Here is a 21,433-nt window from a genome sequence, read left to right as displayed (position 1 = left end):
GTGTTTTGATTTTTTGAGGACTGGAAATATTTCAGTGAGTGACTTTGAACCTGAAAACCAGTTTGGAGTTTTTTGCTTTCTTGAGCCGTTTTGTTTGATTTTGTGGGCTGGATGGATCCAGTGCCAAAACACTGAACTGCAAACATGTTGGCATGGTGTGGTACCCAAACTGTTGAACTGCAAACATTTTGGAATGGTGTGGTACCTCTCCTACTAATGGTGGTTGGTTGTACTGGCAGGCTAGAAGTGGATGGTTTTTAAAAAAATAATAATAATAATAATAATAATTCAGGTGTAAATCTACGAGTTCAATGAAATGTACAAAAATGATATGTACTGATATGTAATTTAGTTCAATTTAATGATATGCAATTTAGTTGTATGTATAAAATGATACAAATATACAAATACACTGGCATCCTACTCATCCTGGCAGCTCAAAGATGTAATTTAAGAATTAAGTGTGCTACTTTTCTTACTATCACGTGTGTGTGTGTATGTGTGTGTGTGTATGTGTGTGTGTGTATTACTTTTCTGGATGGATCCAGTGCCAATCTATTGAACTGCAAGCATTTTTCTGCTCTGCCTTTGTTGACTGAGAACTAAAATAAATGTCAATCTGATCTGCATTTGGGTCTCTGTCAGTGAAGGCCTTACAATAACACTAAAGCTTTTCCGGTTTATGTTCGATATGTATGAATTTGGTGTTGGCCCGGCCAGCCTGGCAAATTTCAAAAGTCAATGTGGCCCCTGAGCCAAAAAGTTTGCCCACCCCTGATTTAAAAGCAAAGTTTTTTCATCAATTCTTTGGCATTAACGTCTCATTTTAGTTTTCAAATTTTGTATTCCCGAGATCATTTCCACCATGTCACTGCTGCTCACACAGAGGGCAGTTAGTTTGAGTCTCAGGTGCAGTTTGTGGGATTCGTTACAGTGTTGTAGTAAATTTCACAGTGAGTTCAGACACATCGCAGTCGGATCAAGTCCCATTTTGTGCTGCAGCTTCTCACATACGTCCATCTGACCCAAAGACTCTGTGACAAATCATCAGTGTGCAGTGAACAGAAACAATCTTCCTCCTCAGGACACTGATGATGAAGCTAAAACCTCTGCTTCAGTCTCACTATTAGAGAATGGGTCTTACTGAGGAGCAGGTCATGTGACTCTCAGAGAGATGATCTTACCCCAGTGTCTCCAGTTTACAGTGAGGATTCTCCAGTACAGCAGAGACATGCTTCACTCCTGAGTCTCCCAGATTATTATAGGACAGATGCAGTTCTCTCAGGTGTGAGGGGTTTGATCTCAGAGCTGAACTCAGAGCAGCACAGCCTTCATCTGAGACACCACACCGCCACAACCTGCAGAGACACAATGACACACACTTCAACAGATTTAATACTGACTTTAAAGATGATGTGTCTGATGATGGACTGTCTCCCTTCTCTTGTCCAATCACAAGATATTATTAGCCACAGGCTTGCTCATTGGGGATAGATTAGGGATAAAATTAGCTCATGTTTTAAGTCGTTCAAATTCTGTAAAGCTGCTTTGCGACAATGTTTATTGTTAAAAGCGTTATACAAATAAACTTGATTTGATTATTAACTCTGACCAATTATTAAAGCTATTTTTCATTATTCTTGACATCGAGTCTACAAGAGGTGTAAAGGTTTTACTGGTTTAAGGAAAAAAAGAAAAAAGAAACCTGACTCATCTGTGTTTAACAGGGTTTTCATTAGTAACCGACTGCCGATCGAAATCATCGGTTGTAATGACGTCTGAATCGGTTGTTTTTTGTCCAAATGCAATTTTCCCGTAATTGTTCAAACTTTCTCGTCTGACTTACTTGATAAGGAAAGCTGTTACCTGCGCGCCGTTTGGTTGCTGAGGCTGTGTACATGTGACTAGATAAAAGGTGGGAACTGATTGGTTAATCCTTCTTATATCGTCCAATCATTTAGCGCGTATTAAATTATAGCATATCACATGGTTCCCACATGGTAAGATGGCGACCCTATCCCGTATGGTATGGCATGATGGCGACCGCGAAAAAATGAAAGCGAACGCTGTTCAATTTCGGCTTCGCAGAAAAAACTGGTAAGTCTCGCGGAAAATGCCCAGCAGTGTTCTCCACGGGCGCTTTTAAAGTGGCGCACTGCCCTTCCCTTGGCCAAAAAAACCCCCCCCTGTGACTTCATCAGTATTCAACAAATAAATCATAAAGTATTTGCTTGATTATAAATTTTAAACTATTTAACACGCAGAAGACCATTAAACGAATGCATACGGGGCGACCTGAAGTGGCCAAAATAACGAGCCAGCAGCTAAATAACTCTGCAGGTGTTTGTAGCGTTATTGTGCAACGGGTACGCTTATCTATAGTCTTTTCTGACCCTACACCATTACAGTAATCATATAACAGCACACACACACACACACACACACACACTAGTTAAGTTCAGGTCTTTTATTTTACGTATCTGTGATCGTGTAGGCGAGAGCTGCATTTTCCCGTTGCTTCAGTGTTTGTTTACTGCAGGACTTCCGGGTTCCTGGGTCAAAGGACCCGAACTACGGAGGCCGGGGTGGCTTTGTAGTGCCAGTCTCAGGCACGAGCACCAGCTCGTGCATGGATTGGAGTGGTTTCACCCAATTAACATTAATTATGTGTCACATCATCACATTATCTCTAGCCGCTTTATCCTTCTACAGGGTCACAGGCAAGCTGGATCCTATCCCAGCTGACTACGGGCGAAAGGCGGGGTACACCCTGGACAAGTCGCCAGGTCATCACAGGGCTGAGACATAGACACAGACAACCATTCACACTCACATTCACACCTACGGTCAATTTAGAGTCACCAGTTAACCTAACCTGCATGTCTTTGGACTGTGGGGGAAACCGGAGCACCCGGAGGAAACCCACGCGGACACGGGGAGAACATGCAAACTCCGCACAGAAAGGCCCTCGCCGGCCCCAGGGCTCGAACCCAGGACCTTCTTGCTGTGAGGTGACAGCGCTAACCACTACACCACCGTGCCGCCCTTAATTATGTGTATTGTAAAAAATATATGCATTTATTGTAATTGGGTAATTTGTTTATGCATGGAAGTTCATTTATTTTTCTCACACAGAAAAATATATCATTAATTCAGGGATGCGCAACAGGCGCATCAGTCTCAACTGAAATGTCAAATGAGTCTCACATTGACAATAAAGATATGTACAGTAAGAATGCGTTAATTTTCTGTAAAATGATTTTAACAATGATTTAGCATTTCCTATCCATTTATTGGCCAGTTTCACTGTCAAAAAAGCCCAAAGTCCGTCACCTTCAGGGGGATTTTGTCCCCCTGGCCCCCCACTGGAGCCCCACCCCCTCCTTTTATTTTTGAAAAGTGGAGAACCCTGCCCAGTTTGCATTTTAAAAAAGTTATTGCTATTTTGCATGTTTGTCGTTATACATTCGATTTCTTTATTCTGCAAGCGTTGGTGTTGTTCTGATTTCCCAAATCTTGATTGGGTTTTGTGGCATACGAACTGTAATCGCCATGAGACCCAGGAATGACTTGAATTTCTATTTCAGATGGACCATGGAGACCTAACGACTGGCTGTTAGAAATTGCAAAATTCGTTTTCGGCTCTGGGCTCCGCCCCCCTGGTCCTCCCACCAGGGCAACATTTCATCTGTTTTCCATACTAATGAAAACCCTGCTTTAACTGTATTTTTATCCCCACGTATCAAATTCTCAGTGTGGTTAATTAGTGCTTTAATGCAGAAGTGATGAGTTTAATGAGGAATATATTTGTTCTGCATGTTGGACTGTTACAGTCAAATTCAATTGAAAATCAATAATGTACACAAAGAGATGATCTTACCACAGTCTCTCCACGTTACAGTGAGGATTCTCCAGTCCAGCGCAGAGACGCTTCACTCCTGAGTCTTCTAGTTTATTCCCAGACAGATCCAGTGTCCTCACAGTCAGATGCAGTTCTCTCAGATTGGAGGTTTCTGAGTTGAGCGCTGAGACCAGAGCTTTAGCGCCGCTCCCTTCAATTCTATCACAACTGATACTGAAGGAAATAAAATAAAACAGAATAAACTCACCCAAATGATCAAAGTCAGGTTGAGATGAAGCAGGCAGAGTTAGAGGCAGAGTCATATTTATCTGAACAGCTCAGACATTGGATTTGTTCTCTAATTAGTGAGCTACTGAAATGATCACCAGCCCCGTGCTGAAGGGGTTTTATGGAGCGACTCATGATGAGCTCGTTGGATAACAGTGTGTGTGTGTTGCCAGGTGCTCCTTATTTGTTCCTGGTGCCAGTGATGTACAGACGGGACATGTTCTTCCCCTTACACTCTGTGTGTTGTGTCTCCCTGTCTGACTTTCCCTGTGTGTGGGGGGTAAAGACCTCTCCCAGAAAAGGACACTGAAGTTTGAGACAGAGCTTTTTGTTTCAGAGACAAATAAACACACCAAAGAGCGACAGCATGAAAAAGAATAAAAGCTGTGAGAAGGTCAACACAACAAAAAAGTTACAATTTATAAACGCTGTCAGGACATTACAACAACAGAATAATTAGCGCGGAATCAATTTACATTAGGCCAAGCAAAAAATAATAAATTGTGTTTTCTGTCACAGGGGCGGCAAGGCAAGGCAAGTTTATTTATATAGCACATTTCATACACAATGGCAGTTCAATGTGCTTTACAGAAGTAAAAACAAAAACAGTAAACAATAGAGAAATAAAATTACATAAAATAATTTTCTTTATTCTAAAATAATTAATTAAAAGAATTAAAAGAAAATAATAAGAATTAAACAATAGTAGAAATAAAATATTAAAATGCCAAAAAGAAAAAGGAGAAAAAGAGAAAAAAAAAACCCTAGCAGAATACAATAGAATAAAGTTAAAATAAATTTAAAACATGCAGAGAAAAAGATTATAAAAAATGTAAAAATATTAATTATTTAACAGAAAGCATCTGAAAACAGCTTGGTCTTTAACCTAGATTTGAAGCTGCCAACAGCAGGAGCATTTTTAATGTCCTCTGGCAGTTGGTTCCATAGCTGCACTGCATAGTAGCTAAAAGCTGCTTCACCACACTTTGTTTTAACAACTGGTTTTAATAGTAAATTTTTCTGTTGCGATCTGGTAGATCTGATTGGGTTAGGCCGCTGCAACATATCAGAGAGGTAATTGGGCCCAGTACCATTTAGAGATTTGTACACCAGCAGCAATGCTTTAAAGTCAATTCTGTAGCTTACTGGAAGCCAGTGAAGGGACCTTAGAATTGGAGTAATGTGCTCTGTTCTTTTTGTTCGTGTGAGAACCCTCGCCGCTGCATTTTGAACCAGCTGAAGTCGTTTGATGGTCTTTTTTGGCAGGCCTGTGAAAAGGCCATTGCAGTAATCAACCCTACTAGAGATGAAGGCATGTATTAGTTTTTCCAGATCATGTTTTGACATAAGTCCTCTTAGTTTGGAAATGTTTTTTAGGTGATAAAATGCCGTTTTAGTGATTGCTTTCATGTGACTGTCAAAGTTTAGCTCGCTGTCAATGAAAACACCAAGATTTTTAACCATTTCTTTAGTTTTAATCCCTTTTGTGTCAAGAATAGTGGTAATCCTGAGTCTTTCATGTTTTTTTCCAAATAGAATTATTTCTGTTTTATCTGTGTTCAGCTGAAGAAAATTTTGTGACATCCAGCTATTGATTTGATCGATACACTGGTAGAGACATTCAAGGGGGGCATAATCATTTGGTGATAGAGCAAAATAAATTTGGGTATCATCTGCATAGCAGTGATACAAAATTGAATTTTTATTGATAATTTGCCCAAGTGGGAGCATATAAAGGTTGAAAAGTAATGGTCCAAGAACCGACCCCTGGGGGACACCACAGGTCAAGGGCATTGACGTTGAGGAACAATTTCCCAGGGTAACAAAGAAGCTTCTATCTTTTAAGTATGATTTTAACCAATTGATAACTTTACCAGTCAATCCAACCCAGTGTTCAAGTCGATATAGCAGTATGTTGTGATCAACAGTATCAAAAGCTGCACTGAGGTCCAGTAATACCAGGACCGATGTTTTGCCTGCATCAGTATTAAGACGTATGTCATTTATAACTTTAATCAGCGCTGTTTCAGTGCTATGATTGGCATGAAATCCTGACTGAAAATTATCAAAACGGCTGTTTGATATCAAGAAGGCAGTTAATTGATTGAAGACAATTTTTTCCAGGATTTTCCCGATAAATGGTAGATTTGATATTGGCCTGTAATTATTTAACACTGAAGGATCCAGATTATTTTTTTAAGAAGGGGCTTTACAACAGCTTTTTTTAGGGACACAGGAACAACACCAGTCTCCAAGGATGTATTTATAATTTGAAGCACATCTGTAATTATAAGATGAAGAACAGACTTAAAAAAGTTGGTGGGCAGAATGTCCAGTTCAGATGTTGAGGAACTGAGATTTTGTACAGTTTTTTCAAGAGTCTCATAATCAATTAAACAAAATTCTGACATTGTGTTAAAGTTATCTATCTGTGTCATTGGTGATTGCAGTTTTTCAATTTTTTGCAACTGAGATATATTATGAGAAATATTCTGCCGTATTTTATCAATTTTACCTTTGAAGAAGGATGCAAACTCATTGCATTTATTAACTGAGAGAAGTTCAGGTGCTAATTGTGGTGGGGGATTAGTTAGCTTCTCTACTGCTGAAAATAGCACACGGGCATTGTTCATATTCCTGCTGATGATATTGGAGAAGAAAGACTGTCTTGCTTTACGAATTTCATAATTATAATTACAAAGCATCTCTTTATGGATTTGATAATGGATGTGAAGTTTAGATTTGCGCCATTTTCTTTCAGTCTTTCTACATTCTCTCTTTAGCAGTTTAACAGCCGGGTACTGCTTCCATGGTGCTTTCTGCTTATCATTGATTCTTTTGATTTTGAATGGAGCAATATCATCCATAATTTGGGTCATATTTAAATTAAAAAATTCCAGTAAATCATCTACAGAGTCTGACATTTTGGTTGAGTTCTGAGAGAGAGCTTGCTCAAAGAGAACACGTGTTGTCGTTTATGACTCTCCTGCCTATAGTCGTTGAGCTATTCTGAATGTGAGGAGACATAGAAACTTCAAAGAAAACACAGAAATGGTCAGATAAGGCCAGGTCAACAACAGTATAAGAAACAGTAAGACCCTTTGTGATGACGAGGTCAAGAGTATGACCACGAGAGTGGGTCGGTCCCTGTACATGTTGTACTAGGTTAAAGTTATCAATAATTGCAAATAGTTCTTTGGCATAAATGTTATCAGTATTATCTACATGCAAGTTAAAATCCCCAGATATAATAAGACAATCAAACTCTAAGCAAATGACTGATAACAATTCACCAAACTCTTCAAGAAAGACTTTGGCTGAATGTCTCGGAGGCCTGTAAATAGTTAATAATAATATGTTAGGAGAGCATGTAACAAGTGCACATAAGTGTTCAAAGGACATAAAATCACCAAGTGAGGATTGTTTACATTGAAAAGAGACTTTGAAAATATTTGCGATCCCTCCACCTTTCCCTTGTCGGGTAACATTCAAAAAATTAAAATTTGGGGGAGCTGCTTCGATAAGGGTGGTAGCACTATTTGCTTGATCCAGCCAGGTTTCAGTTAGAAGCAAAAAATCAAGATTGTGTTTACAAATAAGATCATTAATTAAAAATGACTTGTTTAAAAGTGATCTAATATTCAGAAGGGCTAGTTTTACAGTAATATTTGGTTGTGCACTCTGATGCTGTTTTAAAACAGGAAGGAGATTAGATTGGTTCACCCCCAGGGTTAAATGTGCTCTATGTTTCTTATCAACACAGGAATAGTGTCAACATCGGATCCCTGCTTTTTTCTACATCCATTTGCAGGGACCCAGAGTACATCAAACAAGACTTTCTAAATGTTCCATTTGGTTTGAGGGTGAAAGGACTGGAGATGACATGTATCTTCTGGATGGTGAAAAAGATTTGTAGCCAGCTGAAAGTCCTGGACGAACACAATTTTGATGAACTGGGTACACTGCTTGTCGCGACAAATTTGGACTAGAAAAAGAGAGTGTAGCCATAGGAAGCAGTTTTTTCATGCTATTTGGGAAATCCATCCGAGGAGAAGTGGAGTCGTCTGTCCTTGAATGTTGGGAGGCCTGCAAGTCAGATGTTTGTGTGTCCTTGATGACGACTTGCAAAGATGATTGTTTAGGCTTTGTAACTATGTCAGTCTGCGACATCTTATCAACTGTTTTCCTCGGTGCTGGCTGAGAAAAGATTGCAAGTTTGTAGTGGTCTGCTAAGACTTTGGCTCCAATCCAGCTGAGTTCAGTGCTATTTGGCTTGTAGAATTCTTTGCGATTCCAAAAAAGATTAAAATTGTCTATGAAATTCATACCAAATGAAGAACAAGTTTTTCCAAGCCAGGTGTTAAGACTGAAGAGTCGAGAAAAAGCAAAACTTCCTCTCGCTGGGAGTGGGCCACTGATAAAAGATTGAATTCCAGTCTTGTAGAGCTCAGAAAAAAGTTTTCTGAAATCATCTTGGACAAACAGCTGTTCTCTGAAAACATCGTTTGCTCCCACATGTACAACAATACGCTTAATCGTTTTATGCTCGGACATGAGTTTCAAAATGCTGTCTTTGGTGTCAGAGATGGATGCATTTGGAAGACAACAAATAATCATCTCATAACCTTTTAATTGCCTTACAGTGGAATCACCAAGAACAAGGGTTGTGGGATCAGGTGGTGTTACGAGCTGCTTTTTGCCTCTTCTCACAGCTCTTCGATCTTGGTGCGATCTCTTTTTACTATGTGTTTGTCCACTTGACAAATCCTCTTCCACATCCCTGAGGCATTCAAATTTGTTCTGAAGCTTTATGGGCTGTGGATTTTCCATAGGATTGTAGATCCTATTGTAATTTGTAGAACGAGCTGGTGTTGAAGTAATTACTCTTCTGTTTTTGTTTTTAGGCTTAGCACCCATCATTTGCCAGTTTTCAGTACTCACATTTTGTACAGCTTGAGTGATGAATTCTTCCACTTGGTCTGCAATGTCCTCAGTCTGTCGGAGCGCAATCTCTGCATTCTCAGCCACTGTTTCTGTACTCCTTTCCTGAGATATCGCTTTTAATTCGTCCGTTTTTGGCAGAGCATTAATCTTTGATTCCAGAATAGAAATCCTCTGTTCTAATTCCATGCATTTTCTGCAGGATTTTTTGCTTCCTGGCATTTAAAAAAAAAAAAAAAAAGTGGAAATTAAAATTAAATTTAAAAGCTTATAAAGATGAAGAAAAGAGAAGAGAAAAAAAAAGTGGAAATTCAATGAGAAAGTAAAGTATAGAAATAAAGATTAGGAAAGCAGGAGCAAAGCAAAGAAGCGTCCTACTCGCTTGAGTAGGCGGCACGGTGGTGTAGTGGTTAGCGCTGTCGCCTCACAGCAAGAAGGTCCGGGTTCGAGCCCCGTGGCCGGCGAGGGCCTTTCTGTGTGGAGTTTGCATGTTCTCCCCGTGTCCGCGTGGGTTTCCTCCGGGTGCTCCGGTTTCCCCCACAGTCCAAAGACATGCAGGTTAGGTTAACTGGTGACTCTAAATTGACCGTAGGTGTGAATGTGAATGGTTGTCTGTGTCTATGTGTCAGCCCTGTGATGACCTGGCGACTTGTCCAGGGTGAACCCCGCCTTTCGCCCGTAGTCAGCTGGGATAGGCTCCAGCCCGCCCGCGACCCTGTACAGGATAAGCAGTTACGGATAATGGATGGATGGATAATGGAATGGTTTTCTGTCACAACCTCAAAAAATTCAGGGTACGATCGTCAAATTTTTTTCCTTTTCTTTCAGAACCGTATTAAATTGGTACGTACAAACAATTTGGTGACTAAATATCAAACTGAGTTATGATGGAAATTTATTATAATTATATGCATGATTGCAGGATTTCATGAAAATAAAAATAATATTTTTGAGGTGTTTTTCTTCTTTGTTCATACACCACCGCCCAATGTTTAATCCCACAAACGCAACATCAACACTTCATAATGTTCTGCTTTATCAGTTCCACAATGAATGCATGAGCATGAAGATGTGTTGATAACAGTAGCTGCCGTAAGACAGATTGGAGTTGACAGATTGTGGGCTGTCGTAAAGTTGTTGTCGTAACTTAAGCATGCGCGAGTAAAGCGACACTGGCTGTTAACTGATTGTACAGTTTAATGTCAGTTTCGGGTCTCGTTTTAAAATGACATGGAAGAGATTCATTTTAATATTCATTAAAATAACGGTTTTGTCACATCCGCCCCCCAGCCACGAACTATCACTGGCGCCCACGTGCAGTCACACTCTCAACGAGCAGCGCGTGACTCAAGGACCAATTACAGGCTGAACACAAACAGACTTCGTGAAGTCACCGCTCAGTGCACTCATGTCTGACCTTCTCGAGCCGTTCTTTGTGTTATTACTCCGGTTTTTGTCTCGGCCTCGACTCGCCTGTCTGTAGATCACATGACCTTTGCTCGTCTTCCGATTTTGATTCTTCCCAATCTTTTGGAATTGTATACCTGCTTATTGTTTTTAGAATAAACACACTCTTCCAGCGATGACACCCGTCTACCGCCACTTACACGACAGTTTTACTGAATCAATGTTCAAACCTTTCCAGCAGATCTTCAAGTGGGATGTCTGCACTGACCTGAGCACCTTTTTCAGTGGCGCTATAATTGCAGGCGGACACGAATGCTGATGTGTGATTCTGACTGGGATTGTGTGTGGAGGGATGAGTATGGGATAGGTTTATATTGGCTGTGACTGGTTTTCATGCATGTGAAGTGAACGTTAAATATCGCATGTGTTTGCGTTACGTTTGTCACCATTTTGTCGCCAATTGGTTTCCCGCGAGAATCACGTTGAATTCCCGCGTGTTATCGCTGTCGTCATGTGGTACATCAAATATGGCTGCGCCCGTAGGTGCGATTGTTTCTGAGCAGCGGTAAACGTTTTCCATCGTTTGAAATGCTTGATACTTTAAAAAAAAAAAAAAAGACTGCTTGTATTTTTCCAACACTTCAGAAATGTTCAGGGTTGGACGGGCGACCGGAAACAAACTTTTTTTGAGACCTTGTGACGTTTTAAAAATAAATAATAGTGCTTCTAATAAGCGCTCTGTGAAAGGCTGTTTTCACCACCTGAATAAAACCTTTTATTAGACAGACACGAGTGTTTTACTGGGAAACACGCCACTCGTATTTTTCATATGAAACACATCCTGGAGCTGAGTGACACATACAGAGGATATTACACGGTGGCACAAAGACATGAAGTTTATCTTCGAGCGGTGAATGTATAGATCACGAGGGAGCGAAGTGAACAAGTCAAATATTTTTCAACACGAGAAGATAAACTTCAGATCTTCAATCCAACGTGTGATTTTCTTTTTATTATATCGACACGTTCACAAACAAAAAGTCCCCAAATTTATCAAAACAACTCACTGATTTCCTCACGAGTGACAGATAGAGATTTACTGCTGCATTCATGTGCTATGGGAAGATGATATTTTCCAGTTGGGAAGTGGTATTTACCAGTGTGTTGTGTTCACATGCTTTTGTTGTTGTTGACAAATTAAAGATGGTGGACCAGATTCAGAATCAGGCCTGTTATTTGGCTAAAACAATTATAGATTGCCTTGTTCATCAGCTGCAGCAGGAATACGAGTTATCAAAAGTCAAAAAATGCTAAATATTTCCTGATCATGACAAGTAGAGATTTTCTTAACACATTGAATGCCACGCAGTTTTTGGAAATTTGGCTGTAGCCACAATGAGAGTAGCCAGTATCTAGATCATTGTTGGCGTTCTTTGGACAGCCACAGAATATTTTGTATTAGGCTATAATATACATATTATAATAATATAATATACATAACATGACTCGTTTAAAAGGTGAGATTCAGCTTTCCGTAGGTGAAAACCACTTCTTTCTTGGTTCATAAGCTAGTCTTGTACCGCTCGCCGCCATGTTGAAAAGGTTAAAGTTCATCTCATCTCGGCAACTCGTGTATCAAAATTTTCTACGAGTTGCCCAGTGGAAAATACCACAAGAGGGGGCGTTCATGTGTGCTTTCCATGTCGGTGTTTGGTATTTACCATAATTCCCATAGCACATGAACGCACTCTACGTCTCGGTTTTGGTTCTCCATGTCCCGGATGGAGCTCGGATGAAAAACACGAGCGGTGGATTTCCCAGTAAAACACTCGTGTCTGCGTCATATTTCCCGATATTTCACCCCGATGACGTCACTCCCAGCGTTTCCCCGCTGATTAGACGCGCGTTGTCAAAATGGCGAACCAGTTCAAAATTAACTCTTTTGATTAACTTGTGTCCATATAATATAAAGAACATTACACGCTCACTTCGCTCACTCGTGATATGTACATTCACCACTCGAAGATAAATTTCAGATCTTCGTGCCACCGTGTAATATCCTCTATTTATCAGGTCACTAATAACAGTAAAGTTTTGTGGAATTATAATTTTGTATTACTGCAAACTCCACATGGCTCTACAGGCCCAGCGTCTGTGTAATTACATTTCAGCTACAACACAAATTTAATGTGGAGGGATGTGAACAAAAAACCCTCACACTGCACTCAGTGAAGGTTTTACACAGAAAAAAACCCTCAATGTTTACGGGACATCGGAGCCTGCAATAGTGGTGTAATTTGTAAATATTGTAAATAAACTGTTAGTATAAAGTTCTGTTTGATTATTTGTTCAGTTTTGGAAATGTGGTGTTTGTGAGTCTCGTTAGCTGGCTGTCACTTCCATCTTCAGCTCACAGCTTCCACACTTCTTGGGACAAAATGGCAGAATGTGAGACGTAAACATTTTTCTCCTGAAATGACATCAACTGGTTTCTACTTCTTTAATCGCTGAACTTCAGTTTTATTCAATTCTACATGCAGCTGTTTTCCCCTCATTTATCTACTGATCTATTTGTATTAACACACTCTGGATCACCTGAAACTCAAAACATCCCAAAGTGCGTTTCTGTCAAAGTGCTTTCAGTTTCTCTCTTTCTAACAGTGGAACAGTAGAACAGTTCTATTCAGCTTTACTTACACGGCTTTCCTGGATGCTGCAATCACAGGCATCACCTTCACAAGAACCCGATCTGTTACCTTCTCTGTACTGGTATATTTACTCAGATCAAACTCCTCCAGCTCCTGTGCTGAAGTCAGTAACACAAACACCAGAGCAGACCACTGTGAAGGAGAGAGTTCACTTCGTTTCCCAGATTTCAGGTAGCGTTGGATTTCCTCCACGAGAGAATCATCACCCAGTTCATTCAGACAGTGGAACAGATTGATGGATTTTTCTGCAGGAAGATCATCTCTACTGATCTTCTCCTTAATGTACTTAACTGTTTTCTTTTTGCTCTGGGAGCTACTTCCTGTCTGTGTTACTAAGGCATCTAAGAGTTTCTGATTGGACTCCAGTGAGAGACCCAGAAGAAAGCGGAGGAACAGATCCAGATGTCCAGTCGTAGATTTTAACGTCTGATCTACAGCCCTCCTGTGTAAATCTGAAATTGTCTTAAAGGACCGACTCTGATCAAGAACATTTCTCTTTTCCTTCATGAAGGTCAGATGTACATACAGAGCTACGAGATGCTCCTGAATGCTCAGATGAACAAAGCAGTACACTTTACTCTGGTGAAGCCCAGGCTCCTCTCTGAAGATCTGCGTACACACACCTGAGTACACTGCTGCTTCTGTCACATCAATGCCACACCCTCGCAGGTCTTCCTCATAGAAGATCAGGTTGCCTTTCTCCAGCTGCTCAAAAGCCAGTTGTCCCAGTTTGAGCAGCATTTCTTCATCACTCTCCTGCTTCTTTGAGTATTTTTCTCTGATGACGTTTGTCTGAATGATGAGGAAGTGTGTGTACATTTGAGTCAGAGTCTTGGGGATCTCTCCACTCTCTGCTTCACCCAACATTCTCTCGAGGACAGCGGCTGAAATCCAGCAGAAGACTGGGATGTGACACATGATGTACAGGCTTCTTAATGACTTCAGGTGTGTGACGATGTTCTCGGCCAGGCTCTGATCACTGACCCTATTCCTGAAGTACTCCTCCTTCTGGGGGTCATTGAACCCTCGTACCTCTGTGACTCGATGGACGTACTCGGAGGGGATTTGATCAGCTGCTGCTGGTCGGGAGGTGATCCAGACGAGAGCAGAGGGAAGCAGATTCCCTTTGATCAGGTTTATCAGCAGCACACGCACCGATGCTGATTCAGTTACATCACACACTCTCACTGTGTTCCGGAAATCCAGAGGGAAACGACACTCATCCAATCCATCAAAAATGAACAGAACCTTTTCCAACCTGGACATTTCTGTTTCTCTGGTTTCCTTAAAGCAGACATGAAGGAGCTCCATCAGACTCAGGTTTTGGTCCTTCATCAGATTCAGCTCTCTGAAAGGAAGTGGAAATATGAGGGGGACGTCCTGATTTGCTTTCCCTTCAGCCCAGTCCACAATGAACTTCTGCACAGAGACTGTTTTTCCGATACCAGCCACGCCCTTTGTCACTACAGTTCTGATGGGTTCGTCTTCTTCAGATAAGGGCTTAAAGATGTCGCTGCATTTGATTGGTGTTTCCTCTGTTGCTTTTCTCCTGGACGCTGCCTCAATCCGTCTCACCTCATGTTCTTTATTGACGTCTCCACTGTCTCCCTCTGTGATGTAGAGCTCGGTGTAGATCTCATTCAGGAGCGCTCGCGTTTCCGGCTTTATCATCACTCCATTTAAACACTGAAACTTCTTCATCAGATTTAATCTGAACTTTTTCTGGAATTCATTTACAGCAGGAGATTCTGGGGCGTGTCTGTGTGACGGGGTGAAAGAAGAAGACGCGGTGAGACCTGGGCTCCAATTATTACAGTTTAACGTCACAGTTTTTTCTGACTGGTTCCCATAGATAACCGTTCTTTAGGATGCTAACACTATGGATTTACCGGATTTGATTGTATCTTTTCCACTGAGCTCTATATAAAACCTGGAGAGCTCAGAGCCTATTCCCCGCTGTAGAGACGAGTGAAGCCGTCTGGCCGCCATATTACCACTCCCATCGCGTGTCTCTGGCTTGTGTGTTAAACCGTGGTATCTCATCAAATTTGCCCCAAGAAAAGTACCTCCTGACTCTGCCCCCTTTCATTACCTCCTCTTATTTTCTCAACTTGACCCCCATTCCTGACACATCTTTATCGCGCTCTGCTTCACTGTTAGTATTTTTTTCCCTTTTCCAGTTCAGTCTCTGATCATTTTTTTCATGGCTCTTTTTTTTTTTTACTAGAGCGGCAGCTATAATTATGGACTGTTGATAATTGTCGACACCTTTTCAGATTTACCAATAAAAACAAACAAACAAACAAACAAACAATCGTACAAAGCTGAGTTTCAGTTACAGCAGTTATTATCGGTTAATTAATAAACCGGAAGACCCCACCCTTTGATCTTCTTGTCTGATGACACGGCTCGTTACCTGAGACGGAATTTCTTTCAGCACGATCAGCAACTTGAGGAAAACCCGGACGTTATCATCGCAGGGAAGCATGGTGCAAAGATCATGGACATGTTTTTACTGATCAAATTCACCGATATTTCATGATCTCCTCGTCAAAACCTACTTTATTTCTTACTCTTTCATTTACAGCCGCCATTTTGTATCTAAACGCACGTTTGAGAAGTCACGTGAGGTGTCAATAATAGTGATCACTTTCACCGGTGTCCACCATTATCGACACCCTGTGGGATTAAGGGACATTTACGACTGTTATGGATCGATCTCTGTGTGTAACATTGTTGAAGTAGATGAAGTGCTTTAAAAAAATAAAACTGCTGTGATTTATAATTTTTTTTCTGATTTATAACAGAATGGAATGTTTATAGAGTATTTGGAATCCGATTGAAATCAGTAGAATTAGACCTGAATTAAATTCCTAACGTAAAAAAAAAAAAATTACATGCTTGAAATATTCAGATTTTTCTATTCCATTCAGAATTTTTTTCAGTTTGTTGTAAATATCGACCACATATTACAAGATCAGTGGACATTTTATTTTTTGGTTCGAGGAATGACATGCGACCTTTGACCTGGATTTTCATGTGGTTACAATGTCAACTGCCTGTTGTCAACGCATTTATTGGTAAACGACAAAACTAGAAATTAATACAAACAACAACAACGAATGACTAACAAAATGTGATTTACGAAAATACTTCAAAAGTGGAACAAAAAGATTTTCTGACGCAGGTTAAACATCAATTGATTTGTTTACAAACATTAGAATTACCTCCTCATTTATGTCAACACCAACATCCATATATTTATATAAAAGATTTTATATTTACATACCTGCCAACCTTGAAAAAATTTTCTAGTCAGGAACATTTGCATCGATAATCTGACACAGTCACAGTGTTCATCCCAGATATCAATGTCAGATTTTCAACAAAAACAGACAAGACGATCAGACAGTTTTTCCCCTCTCTTCCTATAGGGGGTCCACGCAAACGGCGCTGTGACACACGTGTAAAACTGATTACACGCTAGCCATCAATACTCACAGGTGAAATGTCCGTCCACAACCTTTGACCTGACGATTTGGACAGTTCATTGCTGCACATGTAGGCATTTTTCTTCTCATTTTTCTCACCGACTACATAAATAACTCGTCCAATTTTGTGGAGCTTCCAGTCGTCTAAATGACAGTTCCGCTACGTGGTGGGAGTGGTAAGATGGCGGCCAGCTGGCTTCACCCTGACGACCCTATGAGCTCTCCAGATTTTATATAGAGCTCAGTGATGTTTTCTATAATCTAATCCTGTAGATAATAACAGCAGAGAGGTTTAGAATACCAGAGCGTCAGTGTCACGGTCATGTTGTTGGGTTTGATCTTACCCTGTATCTGTGATGAAGATCTTTTCTCTTCTGTCTCCTGCCTTCTGTAAAACACTGAGAACAAAAATAGTAGCTGTTAAAGACAACAACTTTAATCCCTTTAATACTGGAGTCTCAGATTTAGTCCCAATTTTACTGCAATAAATGGAGCAAGTGAATAATTATTTAGAGAACACAGAACTAAATACAGCAGCATTGTGGACCTGGAGAAAAATCTGTCCCTGTTTTAATTTTAGGCTTCTAGTTTTTTTTTCCTTCTTCCGACAGGCCCCTCCAAAAGTACTGGAACAGCAAGGCCAGCTCTTTTGTTTTTGCTTTACACTGAAGACATTTGGGTTTGAGATCCAAAGATGAAGGAGATAAGAGATCAGAATTTCAGCTGGTTCAGTTCTTTTTGCTTAGATTACCATTTCTGGCTTTAGCATTCAAAACATTAGCCATAAGACATTTTCACCTGAATAAATGTTTACACTATTTCCTCTAAAGCATTTACTGAAAGCATTGTAGCATCACTAAAGACCAAGGAACTATAATAAACATCAAAACAGCTGCTAATGACAGTGGAGCACATCCATTACTGTGACTTTAACTCCGAGAATTATGGGATGTTACCTGTGTCCAGGTGACGGGTTTCCAGTTTTAAAGTTCCAGGGAACATCCATAGACTCATCGCTCTTCATGGAGACACAGCTGGGTTCTGGTGAGTCTGATCTCTTCATCTGGACTTCACTGTACAACATTATAGACACGCCATTAAATAAACCATTTACACTTTTAGAATGATTTGTTATTTTGACTTAATTTGACCAACAGTGAACAGTGGAATGAGTCTTTATTGTTTATTTCAGTGATTTTGTTCACCATTACTCTGACTTTTATTGCCACATCCAGATGAATTTACTTCCTGATGATGTACGTGACACTGTGAAACACTGAACTGCACAGTTATTGATATTAATTACTCTAAAATGTTTACTGAAAGTACTGTAGCAGGATTATGGCCTAATTAAAGTATAACAAACTGATAAATATCAAAATTCTGCTAATGATCTGAACTGGATAAAGGAATGTGTAACATGGCCTTTCACTCTGCAGTGACTTTAACTCTGAGAATTATGGGATGTTACCTGTGTCCAGGTGACGGGTTTCCAGTTTTAAAGTTCCAGGGAACATCCATAGACTCATCGCTCTTCATGGAGACACAGCTGGGTTCTGGTGAGTCTGATCTCTTCATCTGGACTTTACTGTACAGCATTATAGAGTGGACATGAGACAGTTTTTCTTACACAGAATTCCGACACAAAATACTGGCGAGATGAATTTGTATCATATCATATTTCACCATATTTCTGTTCAATATTCATTATGACCTCCACCTCTTCTTACACACTCGGCGGCAGCAGCAGCAGAGGGAGTAGCATATGTGACGACACTAATTTGGGATTTTAATCATTTAAAGCACAATTTACCATCAAACAATCTTTCTACGTTAAAGGGGACCGGTACAGCATTTAAACATGATCGATATCGATATTACAAGCACAAATTATAATAACACACACACACACACACACACACACACACACACACGTGCAGCTACCTGATTAGCCATCATAAGTAGCTTTAAGTGCTTAAAGGTCCAAAACATGTCAAGTTTTATTGCACATGGGCAACCAATATGACGTCAAGTCGCTGATGGCCAGGTAGCGGAAGTTAAGTGCAGGCGATGTAAACATACTTGCGAGCCTGGATTTAGTCAGATGAAAAAGAGTCATCTTCAAGTCAGCAGTATGGACGAGCCGATTTATTTATTTATTGCGCGTGTTAATGCAGATGTAGACATGCAGTGTGCCACAATAGTGTATATGGTCTAAATATAGGCTTGTGACAGCTCGAAGCTGAGTGAGAGTTTATAGCAGGTGAAGCGTGGAGCACCGCACAATTCAATTGGTCTCTTTATTTACAGAAGACAGATGGGTTTTTAATTTGCTTGAAAAATAAAAATCACATGGGATTATTTACTAACACATTTTACACTCATCTGGAGCTCTGCTTTTAGGCAGTGCCAAAATATATACATTCTCTTTGAACGGCTGTACTATTCCAGCTCATCGGCTTGCACGGCCTGAACCCCTTTTCCGTAGACGGTGTTGGAATATTGTTGGCACAGCATCGAGTTTGAGTCGAACGTGACCTGCGTAGCCCAAGAGCTCGGCCTGAAGATTCCTTTCAAAGCAATCGGACTCAAAATGGTCCTCACAAACAGAATTTCTGCCAAAGGAGAGTTTCTAAAGTGTGACCTGTTCAAGTTGTGTAGCCACTGTTTAGCAAGTCATTTACGTCACTTGGTTGCCAGAAATGGAACACAGAAAAAACACTTTCCCGTATTATCACAGTGATTATTTTTGCAACCACAGGTTTTGCACCCTGCTATTTTTCAATTATAAATGTTGTAATGGGTGATTTCAATGTCAAAGTGGGAAATCAGAGATCACAATCGGCAGTTGGCCCACATGGTCTCGGCGAAGTTAACGAACGCGGAGAATGGCTCAAGGATTGGTGTGAATGCAACGACCTGATTATCACAAATACTTGGTTCCAAAACCCACCAAGACGCTTATATACTTGGAAGCAGCCAGGTGACCGAGCTCGAAACCAAATAGATTTTATCACCATCAACAGAAGATTCAGGAACTCGGTCACACAATCACGTGCATACCCAGGAGCTGATTGTGATCGCGATCACAATCCTGTGATTGCGACACTTCGGGTCCGGCTTCAACAGCGAAAAAAAGGTCAGAAATGAAAGGTCTACAACTATGGAAATATAAGCAGTGAACTCAAAGACAAAATCAGGAAGGAAGCTCGTCAATCTCTAAAGTTGATTGACCGAAGCAGTGTGAATGAGTCTTGGGAACAATACAAAGATACTCTCACCGCGATCAGAGATAAATACATCCCAGAGAAACCAAGACAACTACATAAGGGATGGATGACAGAAGAGATCCTTGAGAAAATGGACGAACGACGAAAGGCAGTGAACAGTACCAGAGCCTCAATAAAGAAGTCAAACAAATGTGTAATGCTGCATCCGAAGAGTACTACAATGCAAAATGTGAGAAAATTGGAAAAGAATTCAACTCTAGTTCGAAAGACGCCCATCAACACATTCGAGAAGCAACAGGAAAATCAAAAAAGAGCACGTTCAAGACTGGAGGCATTAAGTCAAAACAAGGCCAACTTTTGCTTGAAGAAGAAGCACAGCTAGCTAGATGGACAGAATACATTCAAGAGCTGTATGGTGATAACACCCGAGGTGATGAGCCCATCACTTTTCAAGGCGAACTGACAGGACCACCGATTACAAGAGAAGAGATTAAGAACGCTATTTACCGGATTCCAAATGGAAAAGCTGTCGGACCAGATGAGTTACCAATTGAACTCGTGAAGCTCTTAGAGGATGATGCAGTTGATTTCCTGCACGGTTTTATGAACAACATCTATGACTCAGGGGAGTTTCCTGAAGATCTCCTAAGATCAATTTTCTTTGCAATACCCAAGAAATTTGGAGCTACAGAATGCGAAAAATTTCGAACCATCGCACTAATGAGCCACCAGGTCAAGATACTCCTTCAAGTACTAATTCTTCGCGCAAGACGCCAGATTCACCCAGAAATTGCTAACTGTCAGTATGGCTTTATGCCTGATAGAGGTACAAAGAACGCCATCTTTATTTTGAGGATGCTTGGGGAAAGGGCTTTAGAGGTAAATCAAGATCTTTACCTGTGTTTTGTCGACAATGTCAAGGCTTTCGATCATGTACAACATGACAAACTCATGATGTTGCTATCTGACCTGGACATTTTTGACAAAGATTTAAGAATAATTCAGTCCTTATACTTCCATCAAACAGCCGCGATCCGTCAGAACAACTCTCTCAGTGAATGGGTGAAAATCAAACGAGGAGTGCGACAGGGATGTGAACAGTCACCAGACTTTTACAACCTCTACAGCGAGCAGACCCTCCATCCTCTTGACGACCTAGAAGGCTTGATAATTGGAGGTGTAAACATCACAAACATTAGGTATGCTGATGACACGGTTTTAATTGCGACATCAGAAGAAAAGCTACAGAGGCTAGTGGATTGTCTAGTAAAAGAAAGTACAGAATATGGCTTGGCTATAAATACAGATAAAACCGAATGCATGGTCCTTTCCAGACAACAACCCAAGAATTGTAAAATCACTGTGAACGGAGTACAACTCAAACAAGTACAGCAGTTTAAATACCTTGGCTCAATCATTACAGACGACGCAAAACCTACAAAGGAAATAAAGTCCAGGATAGCACGGGCAAAACAGGCCTTTTCTTCAATGAAGAGTGTTCTTTGCAACATGAAAATCTCGATTAAC

At 40.5% G+C, this 21,433-nt stretch overlaps 1 protein-coding gene across 23 annotated transcripts in view; it reads right to left on the bottom strand.

Moving 5' to 3' along the window:
• LOC132900331 (NACHT, LRR and PYD domains-containing protein 12-like) overlaps positions 1 to 21,433 on the bottom strand; it is a 664,923-nt gene that overhangs the window by 542,148 nt on the left and 101,342 nt on the right. For 11 of the 23 annotated variants that reach the window (XM_060942337.1, XM_060942343.1, XM_060942342.1 and 8 more), the window contains 4 exons: positions 18,148 to 18,264; positions 17,633 to 17,749; positions 17,224 to 17,341; positions 17,021 to 17,064 (listed from right to left, as the gene is read on the bottom strand). The exons of 5 other annotated variants lie outside the window; for them this stretch is intronic. In XM_060942337.1, the coding sequence (XP_060798320.1) occupies positions 17,021 to 17,064; positions 17,224 to 17,341; positions 17,633 to 17,749; positions 18,148 to 18,264 (396 nt within the window). Of the gene's footprint in view, positions 1 to 1,184; positions 1,359 to 3,880; positions 4,076 to 13,174; positions 14,945 to 17,020; positions 17,075 to 17,223; positions 17,342 to 17,632; positions 17,750 to 18,147; positions 18,265 to 21,433 lie in introns of all 23 variants that reach the window. 7 more of the 23 variants (XM_060942339.1, XM_060942346.1, XM_060942357.1 and 4 more) reach the window with 4 other exon arrangements.

The sequence above is a fragment of the Neoarius graeffei genome, chromosome 16 (genome assembly GCF_027579695.1).
Source record: "Neoarius graeffei isolate fNeoGra1 chromosome 16, fNeoGra1.pri, whole genome shotgun sequence".
NCBI lineage: Eukaryota > Metazoa > Chordata > Actinopteri > Siluriformes > Ariidae > Neoarius > Neoarius graeffei.
This window is presented reverse-complemented; position numbering and strand designations above follow the sequence as displayed.